At 38.3% G+C, this 15,356-nt stretch overlaps 1 protein-coding gene across 4 annotated transcripts in view; it reads left to right on the forward strand.

The window, feature by feature from the left end:
* Positions 1-15,356, forward strand: part of CADPS (calcium dependent secretion activator) — a 569,958-nt gene that overhangs the window by 410,012 nt on the left and 144,590 nt on the right. For all 4 annotated transcript variants that reach the window (XM_049777276.1, XM_049777275.1, XM_049777273.1 and 1 more), the window contains exons 14-16: positions 10,714-10,815; positions 12,992-13,055; positions 13,746-13,869. In XM_049777276.1, the coding sequence (XP_049633233.1) occupies positions 10,714-10,815; positions 12,992-13,055; positions 13,746-13,869 (290 nt within the window). The remainder of the gene's footprint in view (positions 1-10,713; positions 10,816-12,991; positions 13,056-13,745; positions 13,870-15,356) is intronic.

The raw sequence follows: 15,356 nt of genomic DNA on the forward strand, positions 1-15,356 counted from the left end.
AGTGGACCTTTTATATGAACTAAAAAAATCATACATTTTAAACACCTGATATTATACTTAATTACTAATAAATATAATACCAGAATATACACATCTTTGTCAGTTTTGAATTAACCTAGTTGCCTAACCTTAAAAAGTGATCTTGCCACTTAAAGTGTTTGTAGTCCAACTTTTAACAGGATTTAGAGTATCGGGCTCCCAGAGAAATGAAATGTTAGGAATCTGTGTCCTCATCTAAGTCTGAAGTGACAATTTCACATCAAAGCAGCTAATTTGCATCTCAAAATGTACTGCAGCTTGAATTCTTTGACTAGATTGTTCACAGTTAATTTTGAATAACAAAATAATATGTTTTAGAATGAAATCCCAGTCTTTAATTCTATCAAATAACCAGATAATTCTTTGATTAATAAGCTCTAACTCAGGAGCATTTAGAGAATGTAAAAAATTAGTATGACTACTCACACAAATGATGGAAATGTAGATAAAGAAAGAAAAAAGAAAAAGAAAGAAGAGCAAGAGAAAGAAAAGGAAAGAGCGGGTGAAAAGACAAAAGAGAAAAAGGAGAAAGAAAAATAATTAGAAGAAAGAAAAAGAAAGTGAGAGAAAGAAAGAGCCAGAGAAAGAGAAAGAGAAAGAAAATGAGAGAAGAAAGAAAGAAAGGAAGGAAGGAAGGAAGGAAGGAAGGAAGGAAGGAAGGAAGGAAGGAAGGAAGGAAGGAAGGAAGGAAGGAAGGAAGGAAGGAAGGAAGGAAGGAAGGAAGGAAGGAAGGAAGGAAGGAAGGAAGGAAGGAAGAAGAAAGAAAGAAAGAAAGAAAGAAAGAAAGAAAGAAAGAAAGAAAGAAAGAAAGAAAGAAAGAAAGAAGAAAGGAAGAAAGAAAGAAAGAAAGAAAGAAAGAAAGAAAGAAAGAAAGAAAGAAAGAAAGAAAGAAAGAAAGAAAGAAGAAAGAAAGAAAGAAAGAAAGAAAGAAAGAAAGAAAGAAAGAAAGAAAGAAAGAAAGAAAGAAATAAAGAAAGAAAGGAAGGAAGGAAGGAATGAAGGAAGGAAGGAAGGAAGGAAGGAAGGAAGGAAGGAAGGAAGGAAGGAAGGAAGGAAGGAAGGAAGGAAGAGAATTAGAAGAAAAACAGACATGACTAAATATATTATTATTTGTGACATGGCTCAAGATGGGAGACTGTGAGGAGAGTGAAGATGACAGAACTAGTGCTAACCACTATGACAAGAACTTGAAGAGCAGTCGACATGACATCTTTCTGATCATGCTGCCGAAAATGTCAACTTTGTGAAGGACAGTGAGAAAATGGGTTTGCCGAAGACTGGAAAGGTGAAATCAAGACATGTCTGCTATGTCAGATATAATATAGTCTGTTGTGGCCCCAGAGACCCATTTTCTCTGTTTTGTTTTCTTTGTTGTTTTCTTTGTTGTTGCAAAATGACTGCACTTGACCTGTATATTATCTCCAGTCTGCAGACTTATATGATATACAAGGAGTGAGTTGTTAGCCATTGTGCAGTTAGAACCAAAGATCAAAGGACTACATATTTTCTTGTCACATGTATGTGTAGTGTTTGTGTGTTTCTAAAGTTAGATTTAGAGGTGCTAATGCTTCTACTAAAATTATGACCTTAGATAAAAAGGGGTGGGGAAGAAAGGGGGGCATTGGTGATGGGAATGTTGCACTGGTGAAGGGGGGTATTCTGTTTATGACTGAAACCCAACTATAGTCATGCTTGTAATCATGGTGCTTAAATAAAGATTTTATATATTAAAAAAGAAGAAAAAAAGGGATATGTGCTTTCTAGAATACTTTTGGTATCAGTAACAAAAAAATAACTCTGATAAGATAAGCAAAAGGCAATCAGTGGGGATAGTGCTAGGAACCTCAAAGAAAGGGAATAGAAAATTGACATCAAGGTAGCAACAGAACAGTGAAAAATGAAACTAATCCAGTGGTTTTCAACTATTACTTTGCATTGGACTACTCTGGGAAACATTCAGTATGCCAATATCCACACATCTCTGAAGAAAATTTGGATCTTCCCAAAAGAACACATTTTAATGAATAGCCAAACATTAAGCACCACTAACTGCAAGGACAGCCTTCAGGGCAAGTAAAATCCACCTGGCTTTTCTAACTAGGCATCATTTACCTGATGCAAAAGTTCAAGAAAAACTTTGAATGGGGCCAGAGCGATGGCTCAGCAGTAGAGCATTTGCCTTGCACACGGCTGACCCAGAAGGAACAGCAGTTTGATCCCCAGCGTCCCATAAGATTCCCCAGCCAGGAGCGATTTCTGAACGCATAGCCAGGAGTAACCTCTGTGCGTCACCAGGGGAGTGCCCCCCCCCCAAAAAAAAGAACTTTGAGTTGGCCAATTTAGATCGTAAACTGACTTAGCTGTATGGTGGCCATGAACAAAAGTACCTCAAGAATCTTGTCCTACAAGCATCTCCACAGCACAGCTGTAGTCTGCAGCGGTGGAAGGAAGAAGTAGGCCTTAATAGGAAGTGGATATGGACACAAAGATGTCAGAAGACAAGGGGGCTTTATGTAGACTTGTTAGGTTATGAGAAGACAGGGGATGTATGATTCTTAGGCATGCTTCTAGTATAGACATGTATGAGCCTGGCAGTTAGTAGCAGGAGTTTAAGATTCAACTTGTTCTGTCTTCTTTACGAGTTTTTTGTTTTGTTTTGTTTTGTTTTGTTTTGTTTTCGGGCCACACCCATTGACCCTCAGGGGGTTACTCCTGGCTATGCGCTCAGAAATCGCTCCTGGCTGGGGGACCCTATGGGATGCCTGAGATCGAATTTCGGTTTGTCCTAGATCAGCTGCATGCAAGGCAAATGCCCTACAGCTGTGATATTGCTCCAGCCCTTTTTTGCTCATTCTTTGTTATTCTTCAATTGTTAAAATTATTGAGAAAGGAGCCATGGTTTCTTTGAGGCACTACTACTATACTACAGTTCTTTGATTTATTTTGCAATCCATACTGCTTGGAATTGCATCTTGGAAAAGGTACAAATGATAATTTAGAAATGGATTACTGGCTTGATTAGAGGACCATGTACTTTGGAAAGATGTTTAATTCCAAATTCACTCCAATCCAAGGGACATTGAAAGCCCCAAATAAAACCTACCTTTTCCACCACTAGTAGAAATACCCACTTTTCTTTTTTTGCTTTTGCTTTTGCTTTTGTGGTTTTCAAAATTTCAAAAACAATTCACCCCAAAGAACTTGTTAGAAATGCAAATTCTCAGCCCTCAAAATCCATGTGGTAGGCTTTGTAAACTTAGGTTCTTACAATCTGGGGTATGGTTATATTTGAAAATGGAGGTTCTAAAATTATAAAGTTTTGTAATTGTTATTACTATTATTTGTCTACATGAGGTCAGTACTGCCAAAAATATTGAGCCAGAATTATCTTCATAGAAAGATATTGACATCTAATGCAAATTTATGTTAATTGTTATAGTTGCTCTGAAATGGTAGTAGTAAGAGAAATGTTTTTCAAACTGAACTATATTGTAGAAGTAATATAATTTGGACAAAAGCCACAGGTGAGAAACCCGATGTTGTATATGAAAATATTTCCATAAGATTATCCTTTGCCTATTGTCCCACCTTGACCTTCCAGGTGGAGGCGCTGTTGAGAGCCAAATAAATAGCTTTGGTGCCAGGCGTTCAGGGTCTTTTGCCAGAGTTGGCTGGCTGGCTCGAGGTGTGTTTTGGAGCTAGCAGCACGCTGACAAAGGAGTCTCTTCGCCCAACCTTTTACCCCTTAACCCTCCTGTCTGTGTGGATTATTTGCTGCGGATAAATATTACCAAGATTTCCCCCCAAAAGGGGACAAGGGGATGGGAATCAATTTCTCATTCTGGGAGTTCTTTGCGGATACTCAAACAATCAACAAAGGTGAAAACAGGACCCAACAAATGGGGCAACACCTGAAGCCTATATGACTAACCTAGATTATTAACAGTAACAAATTAGGGTCAACTGAAGTAAATTACTATGTTACAGAATTTTCAAAAACAGTTATGTGAAACCAAATTCACAAAATGTTTTGCTATTTTTTTTAAAAATGTGAAGCGAGGTAGTTTTATTAAAAGACATTTAGAAGCCAGATCAATAGCACAGTGGGTAGGGCATTTGCCTTGCATGAAGCAGACCTGGGTTTAGTCCCTGGCATCCCCTATGAACTTGCCAGGAGTGATTTCTGAGTACAGAGCCAGAAACTCCTGAGCACTGCAAGGTATGGCCAAAAATAAAATAAAATAAAATAAAATAAAATAAAATAAAATAAAGACAGAGATGTAAAGATAAGAGAAAGAGGGAGAAATCTGGGTTCAAGAAAGAACATGGGATTTAAATAACCTGGTTTTTGCTTTTATTTACCTGGTAGAAACCTATCTGTAATTATTGCCCCCTTCTATTTCCTTGCTAGTTTTTGTTGTTTTAGTTATTGGAGTTCCATTACTTGGCTGTGGTGCTCACTGGTGAATCATGCAGTTTTATTTTTGTTTTTGGGGCTACACCGAGTGACGCTCAAGGGTTAGTCCTGGCTATGCGCTCTGAAATCGTTCCTGGGTTGGGGGAGCATATGGGACGCCAAGGGGTCAAACCGCAGTCCATCCTGGGTCAGCAGCATGCCAGGCAAATGCCCTACCGCTGCACCACGGCTCCAGCCCAAGATCACACAGTTTTTAATCAAGGGGTATGCACGCACACACACACACACACACACACACACACACACACACACACACCTATGTGCCAGAGACCACACATTCTGTTGGAATATAAGGTCCCACTCAGAAGTAGTGATGAGAACATTCTCATAGAATACAGCAAGAGTGGGGCCGGAGAGATAGCATGGAGGTAAGGTGTTTGCCTTTCATGCAGGAGGTCATCGGTTCGAATCCTGGCGTCCCATATGGTCCCCCGTGCCTGCCAGGAGCAATTTCTGAGCATGGAGCCAGGAGTAACCCCTGAGCACTGCCAGGTGTGACCCAAAACACACACACACACACACACACACACACAAAAGAATACAGCAACAGTGGGGTACAATTTCAGAATGGTTTCATGCTCTCATAAAGCAGGCACTTTTAGCTACTAAACCATCCACTGGGCCTCCCACCTGTGATTTTTGACAAATAATTTTATTCCGGTATGTTTCTTCCTCGGTTTGTAAAATAGCGTTCCATTACCACTTCCCTTTCAAAGCAAGCAATTATAGCAGTTACAAACAAATTTGCGTCGGATGTCAAAATTGTGATTCGTCTCATTATGTTTTTGTTGGTGAACTCTGTGCTACGTGTTTTAAAGAAGTCAGATTTGCTGGTGGGCTTTACTTATTTTAAAATAAAACCATTCACACGACATAGGCAATGCGAAAAAAATTTTCAGGAAATACTAAAATAATACTTTTTAGTGGTTCTCTTTTTTGGGAATAGAAATAGAACAGTGTTCAAAAAACAATCCAAGCAGAGTAGTTTTAGGGAAGTGGAAGTTGCTCTCTGATAACCTTTAATAACTACAAATCTAAGTCACTGCAGCAAAAAAGAAAACAATCACTTTTTATGTTTGTAATAATTTCCTTTGAAGCGATATTTAACTGAGGTCAGCTAATGAAGATTCAATGTTGAGTTTTGATCATCTCAAACGCAAATACAATGTTGCCTTCTAATTGCCTAATTGCTTTAGAAGATTTCTTGTGTTAGGGAGACTTAATTTTCCTCACTGAGAACTGCATTTAAATCTGCATTCCTCTCAGAGAACAATAATGGCCACAAGCAGCTCTGTTTGCCCTTGTTAAAAGGTTTCTAAAATTTATAAGGGGTGATCTATAAATCTCCTTTTAAATTATAAATCATCCTCAGTAGCATTTTCCTGTGGATTGATTCCCTGCTAAGAAATAAAATTTTTAAATGTCTCTTTTCCCCCAATCAAGAGTCTGCATACACAAGCCAATCATATAAACCTATGCTTGGTATATTATCAAGTTTAATTCTGTATAAATAAAATTAAAAAGTCACAGTTTAAGAAAGTAGTTGGAGTGATGCACAGTGGGTAAAACATTTGCCTTGCAAGCAGCTGACCTAGGTTTGATCCCTCCTATTCATATAGTTCCCTTAGCCTGCCAAGAATGATTTCTGAGTACAGAGCAAGGAGTAACCCCTGAGCGCCACTGGGTGTGGTTAAAAAAAAAAAGTAATCCCAAAATTTAACAGGATTCCTGGCACTTCATATCAAAAATAAAATGTTTAGCAGACTAAGTAAATTAAATCTTTTTTCTTTTTCCAAAAGATTTAAAAGTAAAAACACTTGCAAAATGTATCTTATAGTTATTATTTTGCCCTTTTTCTTTCTTTCAGTTAAGGGGAAATGACTCTGTAGGCCTTTACTCTTTTTATAGTGTGGGGAAGAACATTATTATTTTTCAAGCAAGGCGATATTAAAAATCAAAAACTTAAGAAACAAGGACGCAGGGCTGGAGCAATAGTATAGAGTAGACCTGCTTGCAGTTTACCCAGGTTCAATCCCTGGCACCCTATAATTATGATTCCCAAAGCCTGACCAGGAGTGGTTCCCTGAGTGCAGAGCCAGAATAATCCCTGAACACAAACCAAAAATAAATAATAAAATAAAACAAGGAGAGGAGAGATAGCTTAATAGACTTTCGCCTTTTGAGATGCAGGTTCAGTCCCTAGCACCTTATGGCCCCTGATGCTAGTGTGAGAACAGCATCCATCACCAGGAGTGACCTCCTCAGTTCTGAGCAGGAATAAACCCTGAATACCACTGGACACGGCCAAGAAAGCAAAGCAAAAAAAAAAGAGGGGGGGGGGGGGAATTTATCAATTAACCCCAAACAGCAGATACATTGCTCTCCTCTGCCAAGTCTTTTGTGCAGTCCAAGCTACAGAATTTTTCCCAATTTATGCTGGATCCTTGAGAAGGTCTATAAATAAGACCATTTGTTTGGTCTCAAGATGACTTGCATTTGCAAACTGAAGAATATTCCAGTAGAAGTCTCACGGTGACGCACCAATGTGCAAACTGGCTCAGCCAGTAATCCAAACAAGTCACTACAGGAACTGGAAAGATGAATCTTTGAATGGGTCAGATTATCCCCACATCTAATTTGGCACAGATAAATTTGAGCCATAAATATGCCGTCTCCTTTATATTTCAGTTTGCTTTATTCAAAACAAATAGAGGAAACGGGTGTGAACTTAATGATGGTTCAGAAACATGATGATATTGTGATTAAACTCCAATCTACACAATGATGCTCTTGTACTTTTTTTACTAGTAGAAACAGTTTATTAAGAGTGAAATATAAATCTGGTGTTAATTTTCCTCCAGTTTATTGAGATAAGATCTCATTTTATAATATATGGAAGTTTAAGGAGTACAGCTTGATGTGCACTTATATATTGGTTGTTAGTGGTTTTTATGCTTTGTTTTGTTTTGGGGTTCACACCTATTGGGGTGCAGAGCTTGCTCCTACTTCTTTGTTCAGAGAGCACTCCTTGGGAAACCATATGGATTGCCAGGGATTGAGCAGGGTTGGGCACATGCAAGGTAAGTGCCCTAGTCACTGTACTATCATTCTGGTTAATTCCATGATAAGGTTAGCAAATATCTACAGGCCCTCAAATAATTACTTTGTTTTGTGTAATGATCACATTTTAAAGTCATATAATCTCCCAATAATTCTCAAGTTCCCAGAATATAACTTCTAATTAAGTCACCCTGTGATGTATTAGGTCTCTGAATTTATAAATAAAAGATTATTTCCTCTGTGTTACCCCATCCCCCATTCTTCCTGTGAAACCTTACCTGCTAGTAAGGCCTGCCCATTTCTGGGAGGGGTCTTTGGGAGGTATCAAAGGGTTTTCCCTCAGGGGCAGGAAGGAGAGATTGATTGGGAGATTGGGAGAGATTCAGCAGGAGAGGAGATGGCTGAAAAGGTTAGAATGCAGGGTGGGCCAATAATGGAGATAGCTTGAAAGGTTATGATAGGCCATACCTGTGGTGGCTAGGGCCTTGAATAAAGCTGATGTCTCCTGAAACCTGCCTGTGAGTTTTCTCCCCACTGCTATCCTGAACCTGCAGACCTGCCTGCTGGAGGGGGCTTGCAGACACGTGGCCTGGGCTGGAGGAGAAAGGCCTCTCACCCTCCATCACTATCCATCACCATCCAGCCCCATCCAGGGCTGTTATTCAACACCTCTGCACTGAGTATCTTTTTTTCCCTTATCAAATATTAGTTCACTGTGTATTTAAGGGTTTCTTTTGGGGCTCTTGACACACTATCATGTTCAGTGTGTCTTTAAATACCATTCCATACTGTACTTATTACTATAGTTTTGTAATAAACTTAGCAGTAAGTGATTGTGATAACAACAATTTTGTTTTCTTTCTCAAAATTATTTTGGGTATTTAGATTCTTTGTGGTTCCATGTGCATTTTAGGACTGTCTTTTCTTTTTGTTTTAATACATAAATTATTTAAAAACCGTGTACTACATAGTTGATCGTAATAGATTTGTTTCCAAATAAGTGGGAGAAAAATAATTTTTTGTTTTTTATTTATTGATTTATTTGGTTTTGGGGCCACTCCAGGTAACACTCAGGGGTTTCTCCTGGCTATGTGCTCAGAAATCACTCCTGGCTCCGGGGACCATATGGGACGCAGGGGGATCGAACCGAGGTCCTTCCTAGGCTAGTGCATGCAAGGCAGATAGATGTCTTAGAAAAAATATGAAAAAGAGTACAGTAACAGTAAAATTGGTGAAAATTTTCCAAGGAGGTCAATAAGTCATTGTCAGAAGGTTTACTAAGCTTTTGTTACTAGCTGATCTTTCTGTTATTTATTTTGTTTCTGAACGTTTAGAAGGTATAAACTACACACCAACCTCTATACTGTTGTGTACCTACTGTTATGACAATATTTAAAAACTTGAAGATGTGGGGACCAGAGTGATAGCACAGTGGGTAGGGTGTTTCCCTTGTATGTATTAGACCCAGGTTCAACTTAGATGGTTGCCTGAACCTGCCAGGAGTGATTTTTGAGTACAGAGCCAGGAGTAAACCTGATCACTGCCAGGTGTGACCCAAAAACAAGCAAACAAAAAAATTGGAGATGTAGGGCTTTGAATATGGTTATGCAGTTCCAGAATTCCAGGCACTGCGGCTAATTGTGGCTTTCCTGGGCTTGTTTTCGGCTACCAGAACTTCTGGAAGAACAAGAAGTCAGGGGGAAAGTTCCCACACATATTCCAAAAATATCCTTGTGATGTCAGGCCAAATGTCAGCATACCTGGAGTTTTGTTCAGTTTGGTACCTCTGCAGAGAGCTGTAGTTGAATGGGGAAGCTGGACCATTGGTGAAATGGCAATTGTGGATGATATGTGCAGGAGGTGTGACATCAGTAGGCAGGAACTTGGCCCCCCTCTTCTCTCAATCATGTTAGTTTTCAACTGTGTGCTGATATATTCATAATTTTTTAAGACTTTGTACATATCTCTTTTGAGAATAATAGTTTGAATCTATGGAGCTGGCCAGATGCAGACATGGCAACTGCATTTGGAAGAAGGAAGTGTGGATTTGGCTTCCAGACCTTCCAGAAGTCAGGACTATCTTTTTTATGGGAAAAATGTCTTTGGAATCTTGATAGAAATTTCACTGATTCTATATGTAACTTTACTAATAACTGATGATTCTATTAGATATGGACATTATTATTTTTCCATTTATTTGTGTTTTTGGCAACTGATTTATTTGTGTTTTCAACAACAAATTTGTATTTTTGATGTCTTGTCATTTTCCATTGGTCTTTAATTTGGTTTTTTTGTTTGTTTGTTTGTTTCTGTTTGAGGGGCCACATCCAGCAGCACTCAAGGGTTACTCATGGCTCTGAGCTCAGAATCACTCTTGGCAGGTATAGGGGACCATATGGAATGCCAGGATTTGAACCATCTTTGGTCCTGGTTTGGCCACTTGCAAGGCAAATGCCCTACTGCTGTGCTATCTCTCCAGCCCCAGGTGTGGTTTTTAATTCAGCTAAGAGGAGTTGTCTAAATTAATTTGTCCATTTGTATAGGCCAGAAATTGAGAGGCATTTAAAACTATTTCATATTGGGAAAAACAGACATTTGCTAAGCACTTAGTTTTCTGTGGAGTTTGTGGTTTAAATTCAGGGGTCCCAAACCTAAGTGCCTATAAAAGATAATTAATGACATTTTAATATAAAGCATGTGAATGGCTACCACAGGTAAGAAAGAAGCCATTAGTACTTGGTAGTTAAAACCAGCTGTGCAGATTGTTAAAAGAAATCAGAAATAAGACTTGTATTATAAAATTGTACTAATTTTAAAAACGTTGGCAAGTAATTCAAAATGTTAAGAAGCTGTGAGCCAAACAGAACAGGCATAAAAGCTGGATTTAACTTCAAGCCACCCGTTTGTGCATTTTACCATTTCACAACAAATGAGCGACAGTTCTGCAAATGTCTCCCAAATGATAACCTCAAAAAACCCCAACCCCTTTGGGAACTGGCACGGAAAAGCAGGACTTCTCAGGACATGACAATCACTGAATTTCTTAAAAATGGACAGCTTCCTCCTGCTAGAGATTTGATTTTGATATGAAACCACTATATGAGGTTTTTGTTGTCTCATGAAATGTCTTCTTTCAGGCCTGATGGAATTGGAACTGTGACTGTGGAAGAAAAGGAACGTTTTGAAGAAATCAAAGAGAGACTCCGAGTTTTGCTGGAAAATCAGATTACACATTTTAGGTAAGCATCTGAGGTTTAGATATTTATTTGGAAGGGATAACTTAAGAAAGGCTATAAGGGGCTTGGCTATCTAAAACTTTAAATCTCTGTGAGATACACTAGGTATTTATAAACAATAAAAGGACAGGGGCCGGAGTACAGCGCAGGGGTAGAGCAATTGCCTTGCATATGGCTGACCTAGGATGGACCGAGTTTCGATCCCCCAGCATTCCATATGGTCTCCCAAGCCAGGAGTGATTTCTGAGCACAGAGCCAGGAGTAACCCCTGAGAGTCACCAGGTGTGGCCCAAAAAACAAACAAAAAATAAACCAAAGAAGCAAAAGCAACAAAAGGACAAAACTAAATATTCAAGACAAAGTCAATAACAATAGAATCAAGAAACCCAAACTATGACAATCTAAACTTAAAATGGGCCTGTTACACTGGCAGGCCAGCAGGCAAAAGGTGATGGTATAGGATGCATTCATGGGAACAATTGTGGGAAGAGGTCAACACTGGTGGTGGAAATGACCCTGATTCACTGTATATCTGAAATCCAACTATAAAAGACTTTTGCAAATTACAATAGTTTCAATAAAATAAAATAAAGAGCAGATCTAAAATCTTCAGATCATTTTATTTCTACTAAAAGAAGAGATTACTCCTGTGCAAACCAAACCTCATCTGCTCAAAAGTGAATTGAACTTAATCTTCTTTAAGGAGACCAAACAAAACACAAAGCCCTATGAATCATATCACATAAACAGCCAGAGGTTCCCATATTTAATTATTTGGCCTTTGACCAGCTCCCCCTTTTCAAAGAGAAAAATTACAATTCAATTGCTTGGATATCTACCTTCTTTACACAAACACATAGAAAGCCCCTGCCTATTTGTATCCAAAGCTTCTCTAATCCCATGCCAACCACATCATTTCTATGTTCGTGTGTGCACACACACACGCACATGCACAAACACAAGGGAGACAGTGTCACCCCTTTTGGGAAAGACTGAACAGGAAATGAAGAAAGGGGTGGTTCACAGAATGTCTCCACCTACTACTTCATTACCAGGCATGATTCTCAGAGCATCTCTACTTTCTTCATTGCCTCTGAAAGTGACTAACATGCCTCCCATGAAAGAAAGGAAGTGGGTCAGCTTACAGACTGATTCATCCCTTCACACACCAGCCTATCAGCAGGTCTAGTGCTTGAGCCATTTACTTCACAGCTCCTCCTCTCCTTTGTAGCAAATGAGATAGTTCTAATTCTCTACCAGCTATTTAGACCAAAGGGCCTAAAATAGTAGGAGCATTTATAATAGTGTAATAAATAATTCCCACTGTTTAACTACTTCCTAGGTACCAGATGCAGGACTTCTGGCTGGATAAACATTAACATATTATTTTATTCTCAGAACAGTTCTAAATGGTAGCTATTATATTCTTCTTTTAAATAATGAGTAAACAAGATCTGAGAACTTAAGTCACTCCAGGATTACACAGCCAGCAAGTGGAATAAGGACATAGAAGTCTAATTTTAAATGACTGTAGTAAGCCCTAAGTACATTGAGACACAAGTTCAAAAGGGCCATGACAGCTTGAAGCAATTTATAGATCTCTTATACTTCCTCTCATGGTACCTCTCATTGTGCATTCCATGAACATCTTTCTGGATTAATCAATATTGGTCATACAAGATGCATTGCCAAGGATAATGAATTCAAGTAAAAGCTATGGCCAGGAAAGGGAAGTTAGCAGAATCCTAAATTGGCTTATAATATATCCTTTTATTCCTATAAAAATGATGTATTTCAATAAGTGTTGAGTTTTAGCAGGTTTCAACTAATTTTTTAATGCCTGCCTCTACAAAAAAAATTGCAAGGCTACATTTGAGCTAAAAAGTGATTGATTCTTCTTTACAATAGAAATCTAAACAGTCTTGTGTCATCTCTTGAAATATTCTTTCATACTGCAGACATTTGCAGAGTCTCTCTTTACTTATTATTCACACATACACATATATACATTATATATACACATATATGGTGTGAATTCCGATTAACATAACACAACGTGACAAAATAAAAAAGCATTTTCTGTTCCTCCAAGAGAGTTGCTATAGGAATCAAGTTTTAGCATATTTCATGCTAAATGTAATATATTTAGGCAACCTGAAGAATTTTCTGTCCTTTTTAGGTATTGCTTCCCATTTGGTCGACCTGAAGGTGCTTTGAAAGCTACTCTCTCACTCTTGGAAAGGGTAAGAACAAAAAACTAAAAGCAGGTTACCTATTTATGAAAGAAACATGAACATAATTGCAATGAAATATTGTTATTGAATGACCCACTTTGTAATTTTGAAGTATTTGGCCACCATTCATGTAGTATCAAAATAAGCTTTATAATACTGCCAAAATTCCAGTTATTGTACCTCTAACTCCCACATAGTTAGGCTATAGAAGGTATGTTCTATTCCTTCCCTAATTTGTGGATGTAATTAGTCTTCCTAACTACATTGCAAGTCTTTAATAAAATTAATTGACTGGTGTTAAGTCACAAGTCAACAGATGCCACTCAAGAAAGCATCTATACCTCACTTTAAACTTTATTTTTCCCTGACTATTTCCATTCCTTCCCTAAGCCACTGATGTTGATGTTATTTTGATATGACCATGTGTTGCACACAGTTAATTGTGTTGCTTGCAAAAAAGTTGTACTATTCACATATCTGACAAAAGTACTTGCCAAGGTCACATTCCTTCTGTTGAGCTGCTTACACATATCCTTGCTCAGGTGCCTCACTTCTTAGTTGTGGTACTAATTGTTACTTGGTTGTGCATATAGTGTTGTAGTGCTCCTTGGGAGCTGTTGCATAAATTTCCAATTTTTATGAAGTCTAAGCAAGTAGCAAGTTGATTGGACAATTCTAATCTTTATTTTCCACCTAAAGGTTCTAATGAAAGATATTGTGACCCCTGTGCCACAAGAGGAGGTAAAAACTGTCATCCGTAAATGTCTAGAACAGGCTGCTTTAGTCAACTATTCTCGGCTTTCAGAGTATGCCAAAATTGAAGGTAAGACTCCCATCTGTCCCCACTTTTCAGTTTAAAGTTTGGTATCCCTTTCCAGGGAGCTTTCTCTTTTCTGATGGCCACCAGGTAACTGAGGCCCATCTGAGTATGTTGATCTAAATTTGAACTGTGAACTCTTCTCTTAACATGGCCAAGTAAATGATTCAAAGAGTGGATGCTCAGGAACTTTGTAAGGGGAGAATATTGAGAATATAATGCTATCTGCTAACTAAGGTCCTTCTGAGAGTTTGTGTGGGCCATAAATTGCTCCATACCTAATATTTGCTTTTGAAAGAGTTCTGTAGGATTGCTACATGTAGCAAAAAAAAAAAAAAAAAAAAGAGGTTTTTAATCCACTGTTGATAGCATTGGGTTTAAAATAAGTTGAATAAAATAATGTCAAGATTTTGCTTAACTCTTTCTTGCCCCTTGAAAGTATCTTGTCTTTTGGTATTGTTCCAATCGGATGGCAGGTTAGTTTCCAGCTATCTCTGCTGGGTCCTAGTTTGTTTTAGATCTGGTTCATTCTTGTTGTATCATATGGAGGATGGTAGGTACAAGGTCCTCTTAAGGAAATGGTCACTGATGACCACTGATCACCCCAAAACACTTTGAGTAATCTCTGCTTGAGAAGATATGGTTCTTTGGGACCTATTCGTTTGCAAAGGTATTAATCACTTTTCATTGTTACCCTGTTGGCTGCTATAGGGTGATTTGAAAACCACACCCAACTTGACCAGTGGTGTAAGTGTATAAATGTGGAAGTTCTGTGTCTAAAACTCAATGTGTCCGCATTCTGGAATCTGATGTTCTCTCACTTGTGAAACTCCTGACTAAAACCAACAATGCCCATTGTCTGCCTTCAGGACATGACTGGGAAGGAAATAAAGACCTAACCAACTACCAAAACCTCATCGCTTACTCTGCCAAAGTCCTTGTTTCCTTAGAGAATTAGGTTAAGATCATGTCAAATTCACAGTGTTCTGTATACTACATGTTTTTCCTCTTTCAATTTTGTCTGTCTGACGATGCAAATTGTGTACCAGTGGTAATGAATTCATTGTTATGCATCCAGGGAGAAACACTTAAGAATTGGGCACTAAAAGGATGTTTATCAACTCTTGACTTGGTAATGAGTGACAAAAATAGAGAAACAAGAAGATCTTTAAAGGGCTATATTAGCAAGTAATTGTTCCAGTCTTAACCTTTTCCAGACTTGATAATGGTTGTATATGATAAAGTCAACCCGGTATCTAATAACTCTAGGCAAGGCCAGAGAGGGGATGGGATCAAGAAACTTTCTGTTGTTAAGGCTGCTGCCTCCTAGCTCTTGGTCTAGCTATGATTAGTCTTTTGGTAAGATCTGCTCTCTTCTTTCAGATAAATAATCCAAAAACAAACTTTAAGATCTGTAAGTAAAAATGCATTCATTTCCAAAGTAGATCAGCTGGTCTGTAATTTCCTTTTGTGCCCCAATTCTTCTTGGTTGT

Source organism: Suncus etruscus, chromosome 7 (assembly GCF_024139225.1).
Source record: "Suncus etruscus isolate mSunEtr1 chromosome 7, mSunEtr1.pri.cur, whole genome shotgun sequence".
NCBI lineage: Eukaryota > Metazoa > Chordata > Mammalia > Eulipotyphla > Soricidae > Suncus > Suncus etruscus.